The sequence below is a fragment of the Numida meleagris genome, chromosome 5 (assembly GCF_002078875.1).
Source record: "Numida meleagris isolate 19003 breed g44 Domestic line chromosome 5, NumMel1.0, whole genome shotgun sequence".
Classification (NCBI taxonomy): domain Eukaryota; kingdom Metazoa; phylum Chordata; class Aves; order Galliformes; family Numididae; genus Numida; species Numida meleagris.
Window position 1 is genome coordinate 61744271 of NC_034413.1, and position 27301 is coordinate 61771571.

The following is a 27301-nucleotide window of genomic DNA, read 5'->3' on the forward strand; positions in this document are numbered from 1 at the left end:
ACACACACACACACACACACACACACACACACACACACACACACACACACACACACGGGCCCCAAACCCGCGCTGCCCGCCGTCCCGCACGCACCTTGCCGGGCCGCGCGGCGCCCGCCCTGCCCATGGCCATGGCTGCGGCCCTGGGCCGCGCCGCCGCGGGGGAGGAGCTACAGCCACACGCACAGCGCCCCCCGCCAATCCGCTGCCCGCCCGGCCGACGGCCGCTGGGAAGGGACGGGGTTAACGGACGCCCCGCCCCTCCGGGCCGTGTTTCGCTGCGCGCCGGCGGCAGGGGGAGCGGGAAGGAGGGGATGGGTGGAGGGAGGAGATTAGAGGAGGGAGGGAGGTGAGGAGCCAATCGGAGGAGAGATGGGGACACAGGCGAGGCGGTGCTGCGTTCTCCCCCCGCCTCGGGGCTCCGCCCTGCTCAGCGCGCTCACGCCTCTGCTCGCGCCTCTGCTCGCGCCTCTGCTCGCTGAGAGAAAGCGCCTAGCACAGCCCGCTGCCCGTTCCAGCCCGCTCCCAGCGCGATGTCTGCGCCTGTAGGCAGCCCTGAGCAGCGGGTCTTGCGGGGGGCAGAGGCTCTGGACTCACAAAACACGCGGAGAAAGGGGCTTGCGGGTGTGCAGCCCGCCCTGAGGGAACGGCTTTGCAAAGGGCGGGTCATTAAGCTGCCCTGCCCGCAGCCCGTGTCCTGCGAGCCCCAAGGTAAGCGGGCTACTCGCAAGCCAAAGGGACAGCCTGCAGGCTAGAGCTGCCAGTCCTTTGCTCTTAGCTGGCGCGAAGCCTCCTTAGAAATCTGAAGAAAGATTAAAAGAGCTCCAAAAGACACGTAGCGACTACCAAAGCAGCGCCAGAAACAGTGGTTTTCTGTTTTTTGAGGTGATCTCTCACTGAACATGAGCAATGAAGGGTATTACAAACCACAACGGGGACATCGATGACAGTGATTGCGTTGCTAAGAACGTACTCTGCTGAAAAAGAGCATCTTGGTTCTCAGTGTTGTAAGAGCTGTCTCGATCGCAGCAAAAGCGCTGTTAGCGAAAGCAGGAGCTCAGTAGAGAATTCTGTACTTCGACATAAATGTGATGAGAAGCATAAGCAGGGCGTTATTGAGACTGCAAGCGTGGTACGATTTCAAAGCAGGTTTTAGAATAACCCGAGAGCCGTATCCTGTGTGGCGGTGCCTTTGCAATGACCAGCAGCCCGGGCACACCGCGGGCCGCGCGGGGCACGAGCTCGGCTGCATGGCTCGTGCCCGCCGCCAGGTGGCGCCACGCGAGCAGGGAATGGCGCCTCCGAGCGATCTGCGCCCAGTTCGCTTGCAGTAACGGCGGGACAGCTCCCCTGACGTTTCACTGACTCTGTCAAAACGTGTATTTACAGGCGTTTCTGCCTGTAGATGCCAATCTTCTTCCCGTGCAGAACATCTGTTGCCATTAGATGCAAAACCACTACCTGCTGCTTGGTTTTCTTAGTCAGGAACGCATGAACTGAAAGCATAGGGTACCACATTTCCCTCGTATTCTCGGTTTTCTTCGATAGACGTTGTCTGAACATGAGGTAGTGGTGAAAAGATGCTGACCTGTTTGCTGTGACACAAGAAGTTTGCTCCGGTCATTTAATTAACTACAAAATCAGAGTGAATAAGGAATCGCAAGACAGAGCCAGGATATTTCTCACCAGTTGCTGAGTGATGCTGGAAGCAAAGGAACTCTTCTGGGCTTCTCCTCAAAGCTAAGCAGAGTGCTGCAGAATCACCTTTAGCAAGTCATTAGGTGAGGCTACACCTTCTGTCAGTGACTCTCCACCTGCGTTCCCCAGTGTTTAATCTGCTGTGAATTGTCTGGAGAGGAAAAAGATGAGACTACGCATATACTGGCTCCATTGACTGCTGAAAGAGTACAGTTAATTCCCCCATTGTTAAAAAGAAATATTTCCTTCTGACAAGAAACAATGCCTGGGTTAGTCAATGACATTCTCAAAACTCCTGATTACCAAGTCTTCTATTTCAGCACTAACATTAGCTCAGAAATCACAATACAGCATCTTCATCTAGGTCAGTGTAGAAGTATGAACAACTTTACCACTCCCATTAGATTACACACCAGGGCTAAAAACTCCTGCCAATTAGTTTCTTCAGTTTAAACAGTCCAATATTCATTATACTTGCAAATAAGTCTTCTGGGAGGTAAACATTTTGTGTAATCCAAAATTAGGCCCAAATACTTGAACTGGACTTGACCTTGGCGTTTTGTTTTGTTTTCTAGTGTGCTGTGCTGATTAGGAGCTGGATACATAGGAAGCATTGGTGATATCAGAGATTGACTGGATGCCTGAAGCACACAGGTGAGTACAGTTAAGAAAGATTATAGCAAAAGTGTTCCGTAAGGAAAATGGGGGAAAATGGGAGCACGTAGTGATTATCAAAGTTATAAAAACATAGGTAAAATTAACAGTGTGAGTACAGGAAAAGATGCCTTCTGGAACATCTGGAAAGGTGTTGATTTCATAGACGTGTGGCCGAAGTATAATTTTAAACCTGTTAGTAGGCATTTATTCATGCATAGTATTTCTTTGGCTGCAGTGGTATGATTTTGGTGAGCAAGTGATCAGAGTATGAAAACTGTCATTCTTCAGGGCCAAAGGAAGCACAGCTGAAGAAATAATCTACTTTCAACTATACAGAAACAGGTAATTCAATCGTATTCACCATTCCCCCTATATTTATATTAACTGCATAGAATATAGACATAAAGGTGAAATAAGATTATCTAAACTGAAAATGTAGTCATTGGAACAATATTGATGGAATAATAAATATAATTGAAAGCCTATGGATATAAATTGCTAATCTCTCATATATATGTCACTCAGGAGTAGGGAAGATATTTCCTGCTCTTTGATGCAGGACGTTTAAGATCTCTGGTGTGACGTTTTCCATTCTGATCAAGGCACTTCTTCCTGATGTGTGGTTTACTGGAAGAATATCACCATAGGCCACAAGAGGTGTAAAATAATTAAGACCTATGACATCAACCTTAAGATGTCAAAATAAAGAAGGCAAGCTGAGGTCGCTCCTTCTGCACTGAGTCTGGATCTGTGGTGCCCTTGTACTTTCTGACAGCAGTTAGAATAAGCTTCTCTTGAAGAAGTCCATCGTTTGCATGTGATGTTGTACCTGCCACAGCCTGGTGGCCTGAGCCTCCCTGGCCATCCCAGAGGCCAAGAAGACCCTTCTCAGCTTAGCCTGGAGCGCCATCCCAGCAATGCCATTGCATGTTGGTCTCCAGCTCCACCAGGACCTTGCCCTGCTTGGCCATGCTCTCTCGACCCCAGTCTGCTGACTGACTTCTTGGCTTGACCTTGGACCTGCCTTGTGTGTTGTGTTTCATAAAATTTCGGTCACTCTCATCTAAAGTCTTCAGTTGATTTTTCTTGAAATATGATGCCCAAAACTGGACAAAACACATCAGCAGAGACCTTACCAATCCTAAAAATAGCAGAAGGGTCACATCAGTTGGCTATAAATGAGATCTCTGTTTATACTTCCCAGTACAATGCTTTTCTCTTTTGCAACAGCACAGTGTTTTTAACTGATGTAGAACTTGTGTTTCTCAGTAGTCCTCAAAACTTTTCCTGCAACATTATGAGCTACTCAGTTGTTCCTTGAGTTATATAAATTGCTGCTGATCCCTGTCTAAAACCTTTAGCATTCCCTGTCTGAATGGCAGTCATTTCTCCACAAGATTAGCCAAATTTGTTAAAGTGTTAAGAGAATTTTTAATCTACATTTTATCTCCTGGGTCTTTGCGTTAGAATCTGTGCCCTTTAATCTGCCCACATATAGCTAATTCTACTCGCCTCTCACGTGAAGTACTTTCCCTTTCTTCTTTGCATCAGCAAAGTAATCAGTAACACAGATTTCAATTTTCATTTTGAGTCAGTGTTAACACCTTATTATGATAGCTAAGTTTTGTCAGAAGACTTTGTAAGAAACATTAAATATACTGCATGTGGTATAGTGCTTGGTTATCCCAGTTTAGGGTTGTTGCTGCAGTGGATTGGCTTCAGAAATGTCACAATGCTTTATTTTCTCCCGTTCCTTCTCTTAGGTTCTACAGCTATTGCTTATCCACAGCTTTATTTCTAGCTTTGTTCTCAGTACAGTGGAGATGACCTTCCAGGGTCTCTTTCTACTCAAACAATTCTCGGATTCTTTAACGTGACAGACAGAAATATATTGTCAGATCTCTGGTTTAGTTTCTATCTTTGTCAAAGGAGTGATGTAAGTAATAACAATGTACTAATATGAGACAGGGAGTATTATGCATTTTTGTAATTATTGCGAGATAAAAGCTCAAAAGCTTTTGCATCAGAATGTTATCATTCCTGTAGCTGTCCTTCAGGTTTATGGGAGACTGTTGCCTTAGTTTCAAGTGACAGGAACTGTGCTTTATGCAGGTTACAGTGAAGTTTATCCAGGGGTGTATCCTAAATAACTTCTAGCAGAAGCTGGCAATACTTCCATACAGAACTTTAGTCTACGAATTAAATAGAAATAGTTATTTTATTTATGTATATGATTTTTTTCTCCCTTCTTTGTGCTTTTGTTTGAAATCTCGTTTTGGCATAAAAGCGGCCAAAACGTGGCAGGCCAAAAAGTGCAGGACAGATAGCCTGCTGCTTATTGAAGTGAAATGATTTAAATATACAAGCAGTTCTTTATCCTCACAGATGTCTGAAACTAGATAATGTTGCTAAATTGTGATTCACCAAACCATCCTGGGTATTCAAGCTGTAGCGGAAGTGCTAAGTTATGGCTTGAACCAGTATGTATGAGGTGTATGCAATGCTCCTGAGTGACTGGAGGGGGTGGAGCCAGGATCCACCCCTTCCCAGACCTCATTTAAGGGCTGGCATTGGAGGCATGGGGATCTTGTTGGAGATCCCTTTGTATCTGAGGCCTTCTGGAGGTAAGCGGATTCTTTCCTTTGTTTCTGTGCCTGTTGCATTTGAGCAAGTCCTCGCTTGCTCCACACCAGGACCTTGCTGCTCTGCAGTCATTGCTGTGTTTTCTATTGTGTTATATGAGCTTGGCTAGCTGAGGTCTGTGCTGAGCTGCTTGTTGAGGATTCTTGCTGAGTTCTCATGTTCAGATAAGTGTTCACGTATCTAACTGTTTCAAGTTGTGATTAGGCTTTACATATCCCAGAGAGATTTGTTACTAACCAATTAGCACTAATAATATCGCTTTCCCTTTCCTACTGATGGCAGAATAAGCTTTTGTACTTGAAAGTGATGGGAAGAGAATGGGCAGCTTAATTACTAAGGGCTGGACCATGCTGCCTTGGAGGAAAACCTGTGGGAGGAACAGAAAAGTGAAATTCTGCAAAGTTGTTCATGTCAGGGCTTCCTTGGGGTCCTTTATGGGAAAAGAGGAGTGTTACACCAACAGGGTGTAATGTTTGTAAACCATGGGCAGGATATACAAGGGAACTTTGTACTCAGGTTGGTGATGACATTGCTTCTATTGCACATCGCTGATGATGGCATAGGAGCTTGGTATCAATTAGAGCCAGAAGATTAAATTATCTTCTTTGGAGACTCCATGTGGCATCTGGGAAATGAACAGCTATTGCTGGGCTTCCATGCCTTCTCAGAAATCCTTTGAGTGTCATCTGAAAATATTCATGTTGGCTGCATATACAAATTCATTTATGCCTAGATGCACATAATAGTAAGCTGAAAAATAATTGTCTAAGCTGATTTTAACAGGTAGGTAACTTTAAATTTTAAATGTGCTGTAATAAGACAGAGTATCTTGTCAAAAACATCACTTTTCATTCTGTTTTCCTTTTTAGGCATTTTGTACAGCATTGTACCAGGGTGAAAGAAAAAAAGAAAGCAACAGTCTGTAAGTATTGGACAAACTATCACGGGAGCTTAATAGCATTTTTTTTTCAATGCTCAGAGGATGCAAATGCAATGGAATACGGGCACAGTAATTTTGTTTCTTTTTTTTGTAAGTTGCTAAGAGTAAAAACAAAGCTGAGCTGCTTATGGAGAACAAATTAATCTGCTAAAGTGCAAACAGAGACGTTTCTTGAGAATATTCAGTTAAAAAGTTTTACTGGGGCTTGATCAAATAATCCGTATGTTTTTTATTATTAATCTATTTTCTTCTTTTTGATAATTTATTGTTATGTGGAATAGTTTGTAAACCTTATTAAATAAGAATGAATTAAATTAACCCACATAGAAACATGAAGCCTTGATTTAACATAGCACAATAGTGTTGATATGAACAAAAGCTTAACAGCAGTGAGTGTGACAAGGTGTGCAAGGGAATGGTCTCCTACGAAGTGTGCTGTTGCATGGTAGACACTGCCAAGGGAAGTAAGCAGGCTGCAGGTTGCTGAGGATATGCAAGCATGCTGCTGGCGTTAGGAGGACACTGCTTAGTGTTCCTTCCTCCTCCAGTCTGCTCCTAGTTGTCTACCCATTTTTAATCCACGTGCTGGTAAGGTGAGCTGATCGCTCCATCATGGAGCACTGGAAACACTTGACAGAAATAAAACAAACTGCCTGGGCAGTAGAGGTATGCTGGTTTTGCATCCTGTTTTATCTTCAAGAAAGAGCGAACAACTTGCAAGAGACAACAAAGGGGAGCTTGCTGCTTTCAGACTTCCATCTCCCTGAAGTAGAGAGGGGAGGACGGGAATGTTATTGTTTCCCTATTTGTAGCCGTAACTAGGGGAAATAGTAGCCTTGAATACGTATCCTTGCATATATTGTCTGCTCTCAGACCTTAGCAGGGTGAGATGTGTAGGTAGGTGGAGGCATTTGAATGCAGAATACATTTAGCACTCAGTTGTTACTAACTTCATCCCAAGGATATATGTTTCAACAAGCCTGGGAGGTCTAAATCAATTATTTAGTGTAAATTCCTTACTTGATCTTGATTTTTGCTGTCTAGTCTGCCAGTGCAAATGCAGAGAAATTCACGAAGTTGTCTCCTTCAGGCCTCAGATGTTTTATTTCCTAGTTGTCTGTATCATCAAATACAGCTTTTTTTCTTATGTCGCCTTGACACTGTGGGGACTACAAAGCAACAACCAGGTGAAGGCACAACACACCTGTACCATGCTGGTGTGCAACCACACGTCTCCTTCCTGAACCTGGCTCTGCAAGCCGGGGAGGGAAACATGAAGGTCATCAGGAGCTGGAGGACAAAGATTCAGTGGATGAGCTGTGGATAAAACATGACATTTTGCATTTTCATGCCAGTTTTGTTCACCCACCTTGTACCCACAGCTGCTCACTGCATTTCAGTTTCTCCCATCTCCTGCCCTTTGCGGAGCCCTCGCGCTCCTGTCTGTATCTCTCTGTGTTAGGGAGGAGACTAATGTCCTCATTTTCCTTTTACTTGCTCAATTGTTCCTGGGTGCAGCAAAGGGCAGAACAACCCACTGGAATGTTTTGCCACAGAAGGGTCTGCGTGTTGAGTCCACCGAGCAGCGATGTGTGGTTTGTATAACACCCTCCTTCAGAAATTCCACAGAGACTTACACTCTAAAATCTGTAAAAACTGTAGTCTCAGGCTACTTGGCACGTGTGTGGGAGGTGTAGGAGCCCAAACTGAGTGCTGTGGAGCCTGCATACGCACTTAAGTGACTGGCTGGATTATGGCTGTACGCTGAGCTGCGGCTTGTGAAAATGTCTTCAGAATCAGCTGTGTGCCCTTGTGGTGTCAGCCTGCACGCATTTGTTCTGGTTGCCCCCCAGCCCTCTTCCTCCTGCCGCAGTTCCTGTTAAGAAGTTATTTACTGGCAGCATTACAGTAGTGCCAAGGGGCTGTTGGTCTCTGGTACTAGAAGCTCAGCAAGCACGGCAGAGCAAGCCTCAGCGTTATGAGCAGAACTCAGACATCCATCTGTGTTCTCCCTCACAGGGTTTCTCCCGTGGTTTCTCCAGGTTAAGTGCAAACATGAAGAATTACTCTGGTATGGTGATTCAGTCATGCATCTTAAGGGTGATTGTGTCATGCTTCCAAGCTGCTGTTGACACTGGATTTTACAGCAAGCAGATTCGTATTAGTAATTCAATAACAAAAAATAGCCAGAAGAACTTCCACCCCATTAAAAAAATAGGCTGTCTTAAATGTTGCTGAGCACATAATCTTTCTGAGACCAGTGTCTTGACTTCGCTCACTGAGCGTGAGCCAGAAAGTGTGTGAAGGGGGAGCTCGGAGAGTGGCTCAGACAGTGAGGGATGTGGAGGATGCAAGCTAACTGAGGCTGTGCCATGACATAGCCCAGCAATTGGGATTTTCTGGGGTTACTTCCCCAGGGCTTCTCAGCAGGCTAGAGGTGCTGCTGCAATTACCTTAGAGGGGCTTGTTGCTCGATGGATACAAAAAAAATGTTTCTCATGTATGTCTAAGCCTTCGTGTAAGCTTTGTGATGTCCACGAGTGCAGTCAACATCCTGAGAAAGAGTTTGTGACAAGGGTTTGGGCACTGCTTTGTGCAGAGAACTTGCTGCAGTGAGCATCTTGAGACCATCTGCAAAGTACAGTGCTAAGCCAGTCATCTTGCACAGGCAGCTGTCTACGTGCAGTTCCAGTGAGCTAGAGGAAGTTAAACGGGTAAAATTGATGCAGGGTAGATGGGTACAAGCATGTTTTCTTTGCTAAAGTCCTTAGAGATTTTCTTCTCTCTGTACTGTGGCTTTGGTAATGCCAATTTACCTGTTCTAATCGTAATTTCTTGTGTTTTAACTGGGAGAACTGGAACTTCATGGCCGGGGGGATAGTTTGGTAAATCTTGTTACCAGTAGATTGAGGGGAACACAAGCTTTGAGAATCTAGTCTGCTGTAGGAAAAGTTTTCAGCTGCTTTTTTTTCTATCCCACTCAGAAGTTTGAAAATAAATGTGGGCAAGGTAAATTCCTCTTCTACCGTTTTGTTCCTCCGTGGGATTGGACCAAGCTGTTTGGGCAGCCTGCACCACTAAACCTGTGAGCTGAACACATCTCACCCATGCACGGGCGGTGTAAGAAAGGCCATTGGCAAGCATTGAATTCCTGAAGTCTTACCCTCTTGTGCAGCTTCATCAGTCCCCACCCTACCAACTGACACAGACATTCTGTTTTGGTCTGTTTTAATATTTATTTATTTTTTGTATTGCTAAAGGACTGAGACCACTGCAAAATATCTGAAGTATTTTGCTTGGGTTTATAATTCCTTCAATCCTTTACCATGTAACTCAAGCTCTGATAATGCTGTGTCAGTGTACTGTGAAGTGGAAAACCCAATTTAAATAGAATCCATTCCTAAAATCAGAAAATAAGATTAAAGATGATGTGTTTGACTTGTAGGCATTATCAGGCTCTAGGAAAAAATGTACATTTTCAGCCGAGGAGAAGAGAAACTGGGAACCCAGAGCACGAAGATGAAAGCAGTTAAGAAAGAAGAGGAGGAGGTGAATGAGGGAAAAGGAGGTGGAGAAAGTATGAGAGGGTCAGATGGCTTACTAGGAAGGCAAAAAAGGGATCAAAGGGTAGGAAGCCAAGTACTAGAAGAAAGAATATAATCTTCAGCATCTAGGGAGAATACTGGAATTGAGGAGTTTTAATGGTGCACAGTTGGAAACTAAAAGGAACTAAATCAAAAAATGATAGTAAAACAGAACTTGTGGAGGAAACAGCAGAGAAGAGCAAAGAAAAGTGGCTGCTAAATGGAGGATTATGCTGTCACTTATATCGAGGTGGTGACAGTGAAAGCATAAAAACAATAAGAGCTTTGGCTTCAGCTCTTCTGTGAGAGGTGCTGGAAATCCTTTCACAGTGATGCAAAGAGAATATGCTTTCTTTCAACATTGTGTTCGAGGCTCTTCAGAAAGCTGGTTGAAGCAATTAGCACAGCTGTTTGGGTTAACATTCTTTGACTACTGCTCTGCTGGACCCCTTTTTGTCTAAAATGCAGTCTTTAGGCACGTTTCTTTTGAACCACTAAGTCACAAATCAAGAAATATGCGAGCAGTTCTGGTAAGAGTGATCCTGCTTTTAAGGACTTCAGCTGGGTAGCAAAGGCCAGCTTGTGATTTTAATGTAATTGGGAAGGAATTAGAGAGAATCAGCAATTTTTTTGATTTTTTGACTAGTTTTCTCTGTGTTGGTTTTTGTTTCAGTCTTACTCTGTAGCTAGCGGAGGAATTTGGGTTCTTCACATGGGATCCTACAGTGGAGTGTGTAATTTCCTAACTTTCTTGGACATTTATGCTGAATGTGATAAGCAAAATTACTTTCCACGCAAGCTTTCTCATGCTAATTTTTCTACTTTAATAATAACTTCTGCAAGTATTTCTGCATTCTTTACTCTGACATTCCTCTGATTTTTTTCCCCATTTTGTCTCAACAAATGCCAAGGTTTTTATTACCTGTTCGATTTGGTCCAAGCCAAGAACATAGCAGAACAGACTGCGCTTCTTCTCCCTTTAATTTCTGTGATGAAATTAAGAAATCCAGAAAAACTATGCATAGACACAGTGGTTTCTCTGCAGAAAAAAAGAGGGTACCAAGAGAGGAAATGTGTTTTTTTTTTTTAAATAATCTCTGTTCACTAAATCAAAATTACTGTTGAGACCCAGCATGCTTTCAATAGACTGGACAACAGCATTAATAATTGCAGTTTTAGTGCCATTAATGTGAATGGCAGCAGACCTCCAGTTAACCCCTCTACCTCCCACCCAGTGTTTTGTCTGCTAACAGGGGAAATAGGTAAGGGATGATGTATTAGTGGAGAAACACTGAAATAGGCCTCAGTCCCTAGATATTAAAAATTGGATGGAATAATCTATCTGGCATGTGATCTGCAGAAAGGCCTCAGAGGTCACGTGAAAAAAGTCAGTGTTATTGTTAAATTTTCAAAGTGGATCCATCAGCATTTCCACTTTCTTCTAAGGGTGTGACTCAGTTTTGAACATAGCCCTGTGCAATGAAATGTCAGCAATGTGTGCTTCGGGGAAAACCCAGAGATACCTAAAAGGAAACTGATTCAGGTGGAGAACGCTGATGGAGAATCATGCATTCTGCAAAGGAGATGGAAATAATAGTCTGACTCCTTTTATTGTTAAGAACCTTCATGCTATTCTAATGGTAAATACGGGCAGCAAAGCAAGAGGACTTTTAAGTGCAGGAGGTGATGCATCCCACCAGAGGTTACTCTAGCAGTTTTTAACTGGTGAGCACTTCAGCAGAGTTCTTCGTAGAAGACTTGCGTGTGTGCATGCAGCGCAAAGGAAGGCAAAGAGAGCAATATCACACAAATCAAAAACACTACAGGTTATTCAATATCTCAAAAAGAATAAGCAGGCAAAAAAAAATTAATGATATTCATTTCCAGAAAGGCAAAAAACACCCTTGCATGGCAAAGAGCTTGTTAATTTTCTTCTTTTGACCCCTTTATGTGCTCAGCTCTGCTTACCATGTGTTTGACGCAAATGTAGGGATCTACTGTGTCGATGCATGGATGTACAACAACTTCAAAATGAATTAAATGGCATTAGGAAAAAAGTACATGGAAGCTTGGCACATGTTATAGTGGGTTATTGTGGGGTGGGGTGACTGTGGGGTATTGCTGTAGGAAGCTCTTGTAATAGGTAGAGGTGGGCATGTGCCAGCTGAGGCTGAGCACAACAGAGCCAAGGCTCCTGGCTGCCTTCTGCCTGGGAGCAGTAGCTGGAGAGTATTAGTGAGGATTTCCCTGGGAGATTTCGAGGGGGTTGGTAGAAGGTACTTCATATAGTGGATTCCTTGAGGTTTCAGAGATAGTGCTGGTTAACTCTGCTTTGGCAGCCTGTTTCTTCACTTAGAATCATGTGGCTCCTCTGGCAGTCCCATAGAAGTGCTCTATAGGACTGTCACTTACAGCCCTCAGTGACTTTGGTGCTGTCATCTTCTTGTGATTAGGGCTTAAGTCTGCTACCTTATTCACTGGCTCTGTGTACTTTACATGACAGCCAGTATGTAGGCTGTGTGTTGTCACTTTCCTGCTTTAGAATACGTCAGTCTTTGTAATTATGTCCCTCTTTACACCGGTTCAGCCACCAATCAGGAATGAGAACCGTGGAAGCAACGATGTTGCATTTCCTCTATTGTTCTTCTGAGGTTTAGGTTTCCCTTGTTTCCCACATTTTGCTCAGTGTGGTTCTTTCTTGCTCATTGTCCAAACTGGAGTTCTGCAGTTAAGACAAGACTTTCTTGCTCTGTCCTGCTGGTGAAGGGAAGAGGTTCTCAAAGAAATGTTCTGCAGTCACTGCATTTGCAAGGTGTTAATTTTTGCCCTCCTGTTAATTATCAAATAACTTGTTGAAATGTCATATACACTGGATAGTGATTTGAGGAGTTCTGCATCTGCCCTCAAGGAATATTGCTCAGTTGCTGCTCAGGCTTTGGAGGATGGGACTTCCTAGAAAAAGGTGAAATATTGGCATAGTGGTAAGCTACATCTCTGGGCAGACAGCAAGCTTGCAGTAACTGTGACTGGAGGGAGTGATTCTGAGATGGTGAAGCTGTCCTGAACTTGTGTCCCTCTACCAGCAGCTGAGTGGACAAGGATGGAAGAAAACTCTGGGTTTGAGCGATAGTCTTTCTTACACAAGTAGCGAATTCTTGTCTGTCCATTGAAGAAGATGGGGTTAAAATGCGTATTTCCCAAACTAACCACGGGGCTCATTTCACTAAGTGGCATTGTAAATTATCAAATTAAAATGACTTCATTCTTATAATGTAACCTTAATATAATTAAGATTCAGGGAGTCTCTGGAGCTTCTTTTAGATAAGCAAGAAGAAATGCAACACGACTGTAAACTTTGTAGTGAAAATAAAACCATAGCTTTTCATGACCTTGAAGAGAATTGTAATTGAAATCATTACCAGCTCTAGTATTGGTAATTCAATCCTTTCAGTCCAGAAAGTGTGCATTGCTACCTTTACCTGAACAAGATGAAATGAAATCAGGGTCTTTGTAAGGCTTTATTTCAGACCTGGGATGCACTCCTCTCATCACCTGCTGGTACTGGCAGTGGGAGCAGTGTCTTTTACTTTCATAAAACCCCTCTCTGTACAAATAACACCATAATGACCATGGGACAAAATAGCTTGGCAGTGAAAAATGAAAGAAGCTACTGTTGATGGAATTAAAAAAAAAAAAAAGCTGCTGTTGTTTGGAATAGTTAACTAGTTGCAGCCAGCCAGCCTGCCTTTTTTTTTTTTTTTTTTAACCTCTCCTGGCAAAGAGTGGTTGGGTTTCTTACACCAAATGGAAGCATTTGTTGTAGAGGCAAAATGTCTCTGCCCACACCATGTAAGCATCATAATTATCTATATGGTGGAAAGATAACAGAGTAAAAGGAATCTGCATATCCATACTGTGTAATGTGGGCTCAGCCTTTATCGAGCCTGCAAAGGAGTATCTTCTCGGGGGAAAGGCAAGTGCAGCAAGTTGGTTGATGCCAAGGAGAGAGAAATTCTGTACTGACCAAATCAGTGAACTTCAGCTGTACCAAGAGTCTGTGAAAAGCTAGTGAGAAGGCATGCTTTAGATCAGGTTAGGGGTAGGGGTCTGAAGTCATGCTAAGTCATAGCACCTGGGAATTACAGTAGCAATTGTGATGACTAAGTCAGAGTCCTAAGCTCTAGACACGTGCCTGACATGAAGGTCTTTTTCCTTAACACCAGAGACTTCTTTGTGTCTGGAAATTTTAAAGGATTATTTGAGAACTATTTCTGAGTCATGAAAACCTGCCAGTGCTGGTGCCTGCCAACCTGCTGCTAAGCAAACAACAAATGCAAAATTCAGTTTTGCCATAGCAGTAGCAAGGTTGTAGCTGTGATGATCTCTGCTCAGGTGTAAGCAAGGCAAATAGTGTAGCAAAAGGCACTGATTTTTCTCTTACGTCAGATAGTATCACTGGGAAAACAGACATATTTTGTGGAGCATCAACCTCTTTTTAGGGAAAAGTCTTGCAGGAACCTGAAGGTATGAGGGTTTATGCACTTGGTTTTTTCCCAGTTACATCTGCTGAACTAGTAGAAGATGCTCCTTGTTTTTACAGACCTTACACGTGGTGTTTGGTGGCAGTGGGGTTGTTGTTGGTGTTTGTTTTGTGATAAGATCTTTGCCTTCTATCCTATTTAGTTGTGCTCATTATCTCTGATGTGTTACAGCCTGTTGCCCGTCCACCTTTAACCTGCCACTGGTGAAATGTCCAGTGAGTTGGTAAAATATAGGTGTGAGAGAGAGATTTACTAAGATCTCTCTTTTCTCCAGCTGCTCTGTTCCTTGTGACCAACTATAGAGCAAGGGCTGGAACAGCTGCAAGGTTTTCCTAAAAGTCTAAGGCACAAGGAGCATTAAGGCAATGGAAAAGCGCCTCAGCATTACATCTCTTTCATTTTTTCCCTTTATTTAAAGGATAACCAAAATTGAAAGAAGATGCATGAAAAAGATTTTTTTTCTTTCCTCCTTGTATTTTAATGCTTTCCTTTTACTTGCAATGGCTGTTGTTAATTCAGTTGGTTGTTAAACATCTAAAATTTCATGGCTAATTTAACACAATAATCCTTGCTTAAAAAAAAAAAAACAAGCACACCTGAGTCCTAAATCTCTCTGATAGTTTAGAAGTAACAGTTTTTGGAGTATTTCCAAACTTTACCAAGTCTTTCATACACAAAAAACCCAGTTTATTGTCTGTGGATGCTTCTCACTTCAGTGTGGTCTGAAACACACAGCTCTTCTTTTTATTTTACTTTTTACCTTCTTCCTCAATGATGTAATTCTTCCTTTGCCTGAAATGAAAAACCCATGTGGAGGGGAAAAAAATATAATTGTCTACGCTCATTAATCCCCTGATTCTAATTATACCCAGGGTGGGATAATTATAGTTGGAACTCCAGGCTGGCTATACAGGTCTCATTGAATTTTAAAATATGTTTCTGACAAATGGTTTTAATTAGATTCAAGTGATGATGCTGTTATTTTGTGGGTCTAATCTTCACAAGCTATTTGTCTGGGATGTTTTTTTTTTTAAAAAAAAAAAAGAGTAATAAAAATTAAACTTCAAAAGAAGTCTTTATCCCTGGAAAAAAAAGTTGCTTGGAGAGTGGTCAGTGGTGTACTTTAAATATGCAGCTATGGTGTTTCATATTTGCATTCAGAAAAGCTTGGAAGGGATATTTAACTTGTGCGCTCTTTTACTAGCTCTGAAGTCTTAGGCTAATGATTCACATTCATATATTTTAAACTAATGCAGATTTATGGGACTTCAAACACAATGAGCCATATGCTTCCTTGAGCAGCAGAGCGTGGTGTGAATAAGACGATTGAAACACGCTTGCCAAAGCGCCTGATGTGTGCTTTCTTGCACAAAAGAAGAAAAAAATCTGTATGTTAAATACTGTCACAATTTCAGATCCTTAAAGGCTGCAGAGCACAGCGATCTAATCCTTAGCTCACTGAAATTGGTGAGGATTTTTCTGTTGCTTTCAGTAGATCTTAAAACAAGAAGAGGAGCTTTGTCCAGAGTGAAGAGTGAGGAGCGTGTTAAAACAAATAGGGGAGGGAACTTTATCCTGTATAATTAAAACTAGTAGAAAATGAAAGCATCTCATTCCTTCCTGTAAAGAAATATTTTGGAGAAAGGATAAAAGGGCAATTAACTCTCAAGTTACTCACCAGAAAAACCCAGGAAGTGTGGAGATGTGGGAGCACTCAGTACATCTGGGTGCCCCTACCTGAGCTGCTGCCCGCCAGGTGCCTGTGCTGCTGGGTCTGTGAGGCTCAGAAGAGACCAAGAGAGAGGGAAGTCATTTCAAATTGCCTCCCAGCAGGAACTTTGCAGTAAAAATTGGGCAGCTACATTCTCCTTCTCTGTCACCATAATGCTGCAGAAAAGATGGAAGAGGGATTTTTTTAAGATTACAAATCTCTACTTGTTAAGGAATAAAGCCTCTGAGGAAGGCACTTTGGCAATTTGGTGCTGAAGCAACTCCTCTCTCATCTGCTGCTCGGTAGCGATCTATTTTTAGATGGTTTGGATGAAGTTACATTCAGCCTCTGTCGTCTTTGCCAGAGGATCAGAGTTTGTTGAAGACTTTCTGTGTAAGCCTGGCACTGCAGCAAGGAGCACGAGTTCATTCCTAGGCTGGGAAATAAGGTGTTCTGGTACTGGGGGCTATGTGTTATTCAGCAAGCTGCTTTCCCATGCACGTAGAGTTCAGCTCTGTGAATCCCCTCATGAATCACCTTCTTGTTTGCTTTCCAGTCTCCCTGATTAATTCTGAGTTCTTTGGTGCTGATGTTTGCAATGGGAGGCTGTTCAGAATGCAAAATACCTCTCACTGTGTACCCATTACTTCTCTTATTTTCCATCTCTTTCATACCCTTTGCCACTGGAAGAAAGTGTGATCAGCAGCAGAAAGCTTTGCTCATGTGTATGTTTGTTTCTTAGGTGGATGCAACTCTCCATCTAATGCTCATCTGTGACTACACCTAGAATTAAAACCTACAGATAACTTGATTTAAAAAAGCATCTTATTTAATTGGACCTTTTTTCCACTTCCTCAGGAACACAGTCGTTTGGTTCCATCATTCTGAAAACATGATTATTTTTTTTATTAGTTGAATTGTTTTTAATGACGTGGAGTGTATCGCTTGCAATAAGAAATAATGAATATTTACGGTAGAGGGAGCAATAGCACCATGGCTGCTCTATTTCTCTCAGCAGTGTTACAGCTTTATGTAGCAGATATACAGAAAAACAGTGATTATCTGGATGGAATAACGTGGTCACTTCTGTCGTAGTTTTCCTAATGATTCATCTCAATTATTAAAATAATACTTTTATAAGAAGCAGAAAGTTTTGCTTAGGGATCTGTCTTAAAATACAGTGGGACAAGCTGAACAGCAGTACTATTTACACCTGGAAGAGATATCTTCTTTCAAGTGATACCTTAAAAAATTATGCTGTTACTAAGAATTTTACTATATAATTAGCCTATTTGATGCTTTCCTTTAAAAGCTTGTAGAAGGGGTTAGAACCCTTTGTGTGTGCTACCTGTGGCTAATAAACCCTCCTGGTGTTGCTATGGAAATCGTGGGGTTGCAGTGTGCTCATGCTGAATCCTCTGCATGCACAAATGGGACAGAGAGGTGGCAGCTGCTCAGCATCCCTTTGTTCAGCCACGCGAGCCTTAAGCAGGAGGCAGAACAAGTAGGAAATGGTTTGGGAAAAGGCATCTTAATTCAGGAAGTGTCTTAAGATTTCTGCTCAGTGCGCTATGGTATACAGTGAGACACATCACCTTTCCTTGAGTGGATTTAACTGCAGGTCAAAAACAAAAAATGAGTGCTGTTACTGGGCAACCTGTTTTCATCAATCCTTTGGGTGATCACTTGAGAAAGTCTTCTGGAGAACAGAAGCATATCTAAATGCTGGTCTGAGTTACAACTTCTGCACCATCTTCGTGTCAGGGGATTTACAGGAAGGGTGTTTCTCCTGGATGGGCTGGGATTTCTAAATAGACCCTTGGTTCTGCCTCTATATGGAGGTGTCTTATTTAGGATAGAGATGCGATACATCCTAGGAGGTAGCTCAGACTGAGAGACTAGATCTTAAATGGAAGGAGAATGTATTCCTCAGGTCATTTTCTAACCAAAGGAATTAATTTGAATTTTTCGTCCCTAAAACTGAAAGGAAAATAGGCAAATTTGGAATCTCTTATAGGAGCTTTTGAATTTTGGATGTGTATTTTTTTCCTTAAAATGTAATACTGAGATTAAAACTTCCCAGGGAATTCTGCTGTTTGAGCTGCAAGCTTCCAAACCAGGCTTTGTGTGCACTTATGGTCTAGAAAGTGCATGGCAAGGTAAGGTTCTGATCCTAGTGCAGGCTCTAGTACTGTAAATGTGAGACATTCCAGGCTAAAAATGTAGGAATAGTGCTTTTCTCTGGTGGTCACTGACAACGAAGAAATGTTGATCTCCAGAGTTCTGTCTTTATGAAATCACTCTCCTTATGAGAAATGCACTTCGTAATCTCTTTGGAAGGTGATTAGAGGAAAAAGAACAGGCTCGTGGCTCAGTTCATGATAGAACTGTCCAAACACTGTCATTTATTGTACCTGACTCGTTTAAAAAGCCAAATCACAACTGCATAAATGGCTCTCATCCCTGACATAATTTAAATAGAATATCACTGATTTTGTTTTGTTTAATTTGGCTATCATGCCATCATATTGGTGTCACTTCCATTTTCTTGCTTAGGGTCACCTGTCAACAATTCACAGCAGTGTCCTCTCAGTTCACAATCCATCATTGCCTCCATACCTGAGCCCTAACTTGTCTCATTCTGGTATTACAACATCCTGGCAATACAACCATGGAAACATTGTTTTGTCTCCATAACGTTATTATAATTACATCATAAAGTCTTGAAGTAATTAGTGTTACAGTAATATGCAAAAAGATGACATGAATGCATACAGTCCATGCTGTAGCGTTTAAGATTGTACTGAGGTTTGTTTGCAGATCTCCAAAGAGTGGTAGTTGCTAATAAATGCTTATATGCTAATTGGTGTTCAGATACATTTCAGCAAAGAAAACCCAATTCCTGCCTTGTCGTGTCTATTTCTGTGTAAACTCAAAAGGACTGAAAATTCTAGGTATTTTTAACCTAGAAGGTGACTAGAAAGTTTGTAATCTATGAAGCAGCTAACTCTCCTCTCCTCCATACCAATCTTTGAGCATCTCAGAACTCTTTATAAACCGTAACAAGGAATCTTTGCTGTTCCTTTGAGGCAAATAAGTATCACTATAACCATTTCTCTGAAGTACAAAAGAGACACAAATCTGTGAATAGCCTGTGGTCATTTTACAAATCCAGAGCAGAACTGTTACAAGAACCAGAGTCTGCAGTGCATGTGTAAGAACTTGTGTTCATGAATACATGCAGTCACTCTTAACACATAAAAATCATCCAAAGGCTTTAAATATGAAGGTAAGGTTCTATTTGAAATCATATACATGGCAGAATACCTTTAGGGCAAAGAACTCCAACCTTTTATGTTCATTTTCAGCACAGTGACCCTAACCACACTGTACTGTGGTCAGTGTATCTGGAAGGCGTAGAAGAGCACAGACTGGAAGAGACCTTCAGGGTCACCAAACCTGCCTTGCCTGCTGACAGCTGTGGCACTGTTGTGTTTGATCAAACCCCACCTGCTCTTTTAGTTTAGATATTTTTGTCTTTTATTAAGATAGTAGAGAAGAAAGTAGGAAAATGGGGCTTCTAAAATGTAGGTAGAAAATTGCCAAACACAGGGAAACAAAGTTTTGCTCTAAAGAATCAGAATCTGCAAATAAGAGTCATATCCTGCAGTTCTTCTCTGCTTGAAATCTGGAAGAAAGCCAGTGGCAGTTTTGCTGTAGCTGAGGCTATTTCCAAAATGAGTGAGGAGTTGACTGCCCCGGAGCTTCATCTGTCTTTCTGTTGATTTCTATGCAACTTCTACTGGGGCTCTGAAGGCACGTGTGCCTGTGTGTTTAGGGATGGTGGCCAGAGTGCTATGTCTGTTGAGCAGCCTCAGCTGGAGGTTTCTGAAACCATTTTGTGCATAAGTTCCTTGGAGGCTGCAGACAACCCTTTTTTTTTTTTTTCCCCAGAGGGAGACTGTGGAGTTGACTCCTGTTAGCAGAAAGTTCACAGCAGATCTGAGTCAGTAGCTGCTCTGCCTGATGTTAGTGTCTAAAAATGTCCACCCACACTGCTACAGACAGAATTGCAGCATAGCAAGGAGGCAGCTCCAGGCCTTAACAAGGTGCAGCAGATACAATCATTTCTTTAGGGATTTTTTAAAAGTGGTTTTCAGGGGCTTTGGCACTTCTACGAAGTTGTAATGAGACTGGAGTGCCTAACTCTGCTGAGCTCTTGGTGTAGTTCCAGCATGGTGATGGTTCCCTTCCCTCCTCTCTTCCTTCTCACTTGTTTCCTCACCTAGGCTTGCAGAAGATGGCAGGAGCTCCCAGCAGGGAGGAAGAGTTGTAAGCACACAGTGTCAGCATTGTGCTTCTCTTCCCAGGTCCAATGAGGACTGAAGCAAGCACAGGCAATGCTGATGCAGTAGGGAATTCAGCTCCCACGCACCGGAAGGTTTGGAAGCATCAAGCTCTATTTTAAGTGCGTGCTGTTTTGTTAGCATACCATAAACCACAGAAAGTGTTATGAGCCTGAGGAGGAGAAAAAAAAAAAAAGCTTAGTGCCCCTGGCAAGGTTGAAAAGCCAACTAGCTTTCCTTTCCTTCAGGGAGCTGTGTTGGAGTATTTTTGTTTTTTCTAATGCTTCTGGAGTTTTGTTTCTTTCACTGCTAAATGGATAGGCTTTTGCTGTGATGCAGTATTAAGAATAAGCACTTTGTAGTGTAGATACCTTTCAATACACTTCATAATGACTTAGAAGATGAACTGAATGATGAGGTGGTGAAACAAACTAAGCAAGAAGCCATAGAGGACTGGGAGGATATCTGAAAGGATTTAATGAAATTGGATGATAAACACATGAAAATTGTGAAAATGCATTGGGGGGAGAAAAAACCAGTAGCTCACGTGCACTGATGAATTCTGAATTAACTGCAGCTTCTCAAATGAAAAGACTTGATGCTGTCTTGAGTAGTACAAGGTCTAATAACTAATGCAGAAGAAGGCAGTGAGAACCTGGAGCACATTAATATTGGGTGGAGGACTGAATTTCTCCACAATGCATCTTCCTGAAGCCACTAAAATGCAACAAATGTTGCATTTAATTCAAGTAAGAGAAATTGCTCCTGACTAAACTCCCTAGGATTAATACTAGTTTCATGATCTAAACGGATAATGAGTTGTGCTGATCATAATAGAGAACCTCTTTAGTAACTTAGAGAAAATAACAGCCATTGGGAAAAATGCTTAGTAGAAACTCTTGTCTTCGTTGCCAAAATCAGTTATAACTGGGTTCCCTTGCATAAGAAAAAAAAAAAAGTATGTATGAAACTATCCTTTACACTGACTGGAGAAGAATCAACACTGAAGTTTCTGTATATATGCCTGTATTAAAGAGAGCAGGAAGGTTGGCCTTGGTAAGAGACTAAAATGAAAGGATTAAAATAGAAATAAATATGAATTCATGGATTTTGAATGCTATTTGACTGCATGAATGATAATGACTGGAATGTTTACCTCTGTTGCCTAGGAAAACCATGTATGTTTACAGTATCAACGTTTGAATCTTAAATTCATTTATGATGTTGTGCCATTCCATTTTATAATGGATGATGATATTTATCTTTGAGATCAAAGCTTTGCCCTGCAGAGACTCACCATCAGGTATTATTTAGCACTTGCAGAACGTTAGGCTTGGAGCAGGTCTGGCTGCTTTTTGGGTGTCACTTCTATGATCAAATGGGGACAAATGTGACCATGTCCCAGAGGCAGTACCTGCAGTGCTGGCTGGGAGCAGTAACCAGAAGCTGGAAGGGGAGTGGGTGCCTCTTGGGCACCAAAATACTTTGTTGTAGCTTTGACTCTTCATAAATATGAATGTGGAATTCACCTCTGTGCAAAGGATTAGCCAAGACTCCTCACAGGGGCAAAATTCACCCTGAAGCAGTGTGTCATTAAGCTGTAGAACTAAATATATATCACCAAACCCTAATGAATTTAGCCTTTCCCTGTAGGTAAGAATATACTACCGCCCTGTTGCAGATAGGTTAATTATTATTTAGTGGGGTAATTGTTCTCTGAAAGGTCATAATTCATAGCACAAAGAAACCTTGGAAATGAAACTAAGATTCCTTACTCCCAGTATTTGTTTCTACATTATATATATTTGTTGTTCTGGTTTTGGCACTGGGCTAAAAGTAGTTTTCTTTGCTGGTGTACCAGGGTGAATATTGCTGAGTGCATGCTGCATGGACACAGGTTTAGAGTATTTCCAGTAGCCGCAACTGGACAAGCACTCTGTATTTGTTTCACTTTCAGGATGCTTGGCTTGTCTTTAACAACCATCTATTTAAAAAAAAATAATCTCTATTTGAAGCAAAATAATACCATTTTCAGATAGAGGGTCAAAATGTCAAGTTTTGAAAGCAGCACATTCTGAATTCTTTCTCCCTACTTCTGGCAGAACTGCTTCAGTCACTCTTGCCAAAGCCTTGTGTTACTGCAAATTTATTAGATGTTAAAAACTGATATTAGCCCAATTTTACCTTGCACTGAAACAACAGAGCTTCCTCAGCTTTCTCTTTCTGGTTATTTGTTTGGTATCCTCAGCTCCCTACCGCTGCCCAGACAGCTCTACTCAAGAAATCAAGTCCCAATGAAACAAGTTATGCCTCATCTAATCACTGAGAGAATAATGCATATGAAGGTCTTTGTAAATGCCTGTATGCATTATACAGTGTGTCTGCTGTCTTTTGGCAGGCTAAAGCACATCTTCTTCCAGGAGCACTGAGAATTGGTCCAAAGATGCTGGATCTTGGTAGCCAGGTGGCCCATGGCCTCTAGCTTGGGCTCTTAGCACCTCTGGATCATGAGCTGTCTAGAGATGCCTGTGAAATAGAGTTTGTTAGAACAGCCTAGTGCAGATCTGGTCTCTTCCAGATGTTCACCAGAGTACAGGGAAGAGCTGACGTTACATAGTCAAAGAAAGGAAGATGGTTGGTACTTTTTGTACAGTGGTTGAAGCTGCTAGATTCGTGATATCAGCCATAGTGATACAGAGCTTCCTTTTCAGCAGATATCAGTGTTTCTAAATAGATCCAGATGACCACTGAAGGCTTACCCTTTGAAGGAATGGAGTACTCCAGCTCCAGCAGCTGTGAGGCATTATATTTTCAAAGATACTCAGAATCTTGTGTGGTCCTTAAGAATTTATAGCTTGGCTTTCCTGGAGGTAATTTTGATACCAGCTTCAATCAGTCTGGCAGGCTGGGCTGCAGAAATACCTACTCTGAGGGCAGCTCTTCTACTGCAGAAAGCAGCATCTTTTGTCATGTAACTGACCTCTCTCTTGGAGGAAGTGCCACCGTGGCTAGGAACAGTGCTGCTTTGAAAGTAATACCTTCAGATACTGCCTTGCACCTTCTTTGAAGTAGTGTCATCTGGGACTTCCGATGAGGATCCTTGCTTTATCTCCTAAATCTAAGAACACCAGAGCTGCACTTCTGTCTGACTCTTAGTCCCATTGATACTGGAACTGAAAATACAAAGTGGTGATTTAGATGGAAACTCCAAATTATACAGAGGATTTGGGGCCTCTTTGGGGTAATGAGGTCCCTCCTTGAATCTTCTGCCACTGAAGCATCTCTTCTAAGGTGAAAAACTCTTGTATCTGTAGCTGGCAGAACCGGAACAAAGCTCATCTGGAACTGCCAGTATAGCATAAGCATTCATCATTCCTCTCTGCCTGCCTAGGCCTCTCTGTGAATCATGGAGATCCATCCTTGACTTCTAATGCATGGTAAGTGTTGGATACCCCAGGCAAGATGTGGTGGCAGCAGAGACCTATGTTTGGGGTCCAGAGCTGAGCCGGGCTCTGAGCTGTGTGAGAAGCAGCGAAGCGTGGGTGTATGATTGTTGTGAATGGGGTGGGAGGCTGGGCCTCAGCCCAGGGAGTCTGGGAAGCACGAGGATCTGTCTGATTGGGCAAATCTTCCATTTTACTTGCTAATTAGTCTTTGATCACAATTGCATGCTCTTCTTTTGCACTCCTGGTATCCACACACCTTCCCTCCTTCACACTTGCCTGGTGGCAAGCAGTATGGGAAGAAGCTGGAGCTGCTCCACATCCTCGTGACCTTCTGTTTATAGGCAGCAGGGAAAGGAGACCTGCTAATGGGCAAAAAAGCAGAAGCCAAAGGGACAGCTAAATGAAGGAAAACATCTGGAAGCTCTCCAGGCGTAGATCTAAGCCATGCTGCAGAGAGATTTGGGGAAAGTGGCAGAAAAGAGTCTTGCTAAGCAGAACTCCTAAAGACTGCAGAAAAGTAGTTATTAGAAAGCAGGGAGACACTGAATAACTGACCCCTGCTCCTGGTGTCAGGAAGAGTTATGACTGCCTGTGAGACTGAGTGGGGGAAAAAAAAAAACAAGCGGGTGCTTGGAGGAGTGGGTGTAAAAAGTCACTAAATAAGTCCAGTGCATCAGAGCGGGCCTCAGTAATTTACTGATTGCAGCCTTCAGTAACATTAATTCTGTTTTCAAAAAAAAAAAAAAAATGTTATGACTGAGGGATATCTTGTGACAGTCACTCATGCAAGCCTCTGCAGATAAGACTTATCTAAATTTAAGACATTACCAATACTGTGATGTCCATTTTTTTTTTTTTAAAAAAAGAACACAAAGCAAGGCAAGCTCTCATTTGATTAGTAACCTTAATCATTTGTGTGCTTCAGGAGAAGGCATTCCTGTCACTGGGTGCGGTCTGGTGTTGGGAGCATCACACATCATTGTTCAGGGCTATAGACAGTGTACAGGGCTGAACAGCCTCCTGACAGAGGGTCCACACAGATTGCTGGCAAGACGTATGAGGACTTTATAGTGCAGTTTGTAGTAAGCTAGTCCAGGGGATTTTGATGGGATGTTAGTGATGACACCACCTGATTCAATGAAAAGGCATAAATCACTTGATGTAAGGATGCTTTTAGTGTTTCAGCCGATGAAGTGTAGGTTTATCAGGGCTCTCTATGAGAATCCAAATCTTAAATACTGTAACAAAATTATAGATCCAATCTCAGACTCAGTCATTTATTTTCTAACGTTTAACAGAAGCTAAACTGAGCTCACATTGTTGAAGTTTTTGCACGCACAACAACAGGGAGAAACTTCTCTTTCTCACACTAATTTGTACTGGTGAAATGGAAAACAGGTTAGTATTTATGTCCAGCCATGTGTGAAATTAGTATCCTACAAATGCACTGAAATGAATGCTTGTGGTAATAAAGAAGTAGTCACTGTTTAATTTTAATGCATGCTTCACCTTAAAATTGGTTTTCTGAATAGCTGCTACGTGCATTTAAAATGTTCCCTAAAACACTGCAATATTTAATACTTCCTTTTTCTGGTCTAGCTCTGTAACTCTTTCTGCAATGTGCAGAGCTTCCCTGGGAGGTTGCAGGGAGTTTAGAAGCTCCTGGTAAATACTTATCGGTATCGTTAAGAATCTGGCCAAACTGCAAAGTTGTGATTAAAAGTTTGCAGGAAATTTAGTTAGAACAAAATGTATCGGCTTAACAGTGCTTAAGACTGAAGTTCTTCCTGTACACAAAAACAGAGCATAGACCTGGCCAGTGCAAGCTTCTCTTGTCTGTCCTTCTGTAGCAAATGGCTGAGGGATACCACCTTGTAATTTTTTTTTTCAGTAGTTAATAAAAACTAGCAATTCATTCAACAACTGTAACAAAACAGCTACTGGGGGGGAAAAAGGGTTTTCAATCACTACCAACTCTTTCCAGATTCATATCTGGAAACTCAGACCTGCGCGCTTCTCAGACACATCAGTTGTTCTGCTGAGAGGCAGGTGCACTTTTGTGTTTTTTATGGAAGAAGCACGTTTGTTTGTCCGCTAATGCCAGCAAACCTTTGCACTGCCACAGCGGTAAAGCCACTATACAGTTCTAAAATTATCTTGCTAATTGCCATCACTGTTCTAGATGGGGTAGTGTTTCTGGAGAGGAGTGATTAATGTTCAGCTTTCTGTCCATGTTCAGGGAAATTGGAGCTGATGTCTGGAAGCAGGAGATTAGGTGGCAACTGCATAGGTGTTCCCACTTCTGCTTTGGAGGATAACAATAGCAGGGATGATGCTGGGACAAGTGCTTTGGCGTGGGATTAGGGCTTGCTCTATTCCTGCTCATACAGCTGTTCCACATCTGAGCAAAGGGTCGAGCTAACTGACATGTGTAAATGTGTCCGTGGGTGCTGCAAAGCCAGCCTCAGTGTGCACACTCTAGCTACTGCACAGAAATAATCTTTGGCACATACGTGGGTGTTTGAGCCTAAACATACAAAGCATGCCTCCTGATCCTCCGTGCTGCCCTAAAGGCTTCTCTGCTCACAGAGCTTCTGGGCACTTGTGGATTTTCCCTCGCAGCATTCCAGGTAGGCTGGAATATGAATGGAAACTTCCCCCCAACCGCAGACTCAGCCCAATTTAGGAGCATAGTAATTTCAACTCTAATACTGAAACGTAGGGCTGAACAGGTCTCTGGGTGTGAGAAATTTTTTCTCAAATACTCCAGTATGTAGCTGCAAATAACTTATTAATGAGGTGGCCTTAGGTGCTTTTAAGACTTACATTTTCCTACTCTGCTGTTCAGGTTTCTCTTTGATCCTGCCCATTAACACTTTGTATTTATACAGTGCTGGGACACTGGAAGGGAAGGACTTTCTGCACAACTAATGGTCTCTGCAGCATCTTGCAGACTGCAGCTTGTCTGCTGAACCTGGCAGGATGGTTTTTTCTCCCGTCTCTTTTTGAACAAGACCTCTGGAACAAGAATGTGTACTGTGTGTAGCAGTATTTGGCTGATCCTTCGCATGGGACACCCACACTACTTGTGCTTTCTCTTGGTGCTGCTGCTCCCAGCAGTGCAGCTGTCCTACAGCCTTCAAACATATTTCTTCGCTCTTGGATCTGATGTCTTGGAAAAATGAATTCTGTTGATTTCTTGCTCAAATACTTCCCCCTCCTCTTATCCTACAGTTCATGAGCTTGTGAGGTCTAGCTAAACATGTTTTATCCTAGGTGCCACCTATAGTTGTCCTGTCCAAAACGTAACTGTAGTAGAGGACTCAAATGCCTTTGGGACAATTTCTGCTATTGGAGCATCTTCAAGGGTTATCACAAATAAAAACATTCTTACCTAGCAGACTTGTTGTTCAGTGTGGATTGAGATATTTCTTTCTCAAGCAGATCTATGCGAAAGATTAAAGCAGTCTCTGTTAATGAAAGTAGTAAATTTTGGCTTATGTAACTCTACAGGGTATGTGTTTTTTGTGTGTGTTTCATATTGCAAGGAAACTGGAGGTGCCTTCAGCATTATAATTGACTTTTTAGATATACTTTGCAGAAAGAATTTCATTCCATATTTAACAGGTCTCCTTTGAATAACAAAAATCATGAACTTGCTGCTGAGACTTGAACTGAAGCCATGGTGGCTCTTAGTTGGTGATAATATTTTATGGTGACAACCCTGCTCTGCTC

General features: G+C 42.4%; 1 protein-coding gene and 1 long non-coding RNA gene across 3 annotated transcripts in view; one reads left to right on the top strand and one right to left on the bottom strand.

The window, feature by feature from the left end:
• Window positions 1-256, bottom strand: part of CCDC14 (coiled-coil domain containing 14) — a 9382-nt gene extending 9126 nt beyond the window's left edge. The window contains exon 1 of the mRNA XM_021399801.1: window positions 95-256. Coding sequence (XP_021255476.1) covers window positions 95-133 — 39 coding nt within the window. The 5' untranslated portion in view covers window positions 134-256. The remainder of the gene's footprint in view (window positions 1-94) is intronic.
• LOC110400362 lies at window positions 4952-27055 on the top strand. Of its 2 annotated transcripts, none has more exons than XR_002439764.1 (5): window positions 4952-4979; window positions 5868-5920; window positions 23512-23557; window positions 24865-24964; window positions 26458-27055. It is a non-coding gene; the product is annotated as an uncharacterized LOC110400362 (long non-coding RNA). The 2 variants fall into 2 exon arrangements; XR_002439765.1 differs by lacking the exon at window positions 26458-27055 and adding an exon at window positions 25806-26175.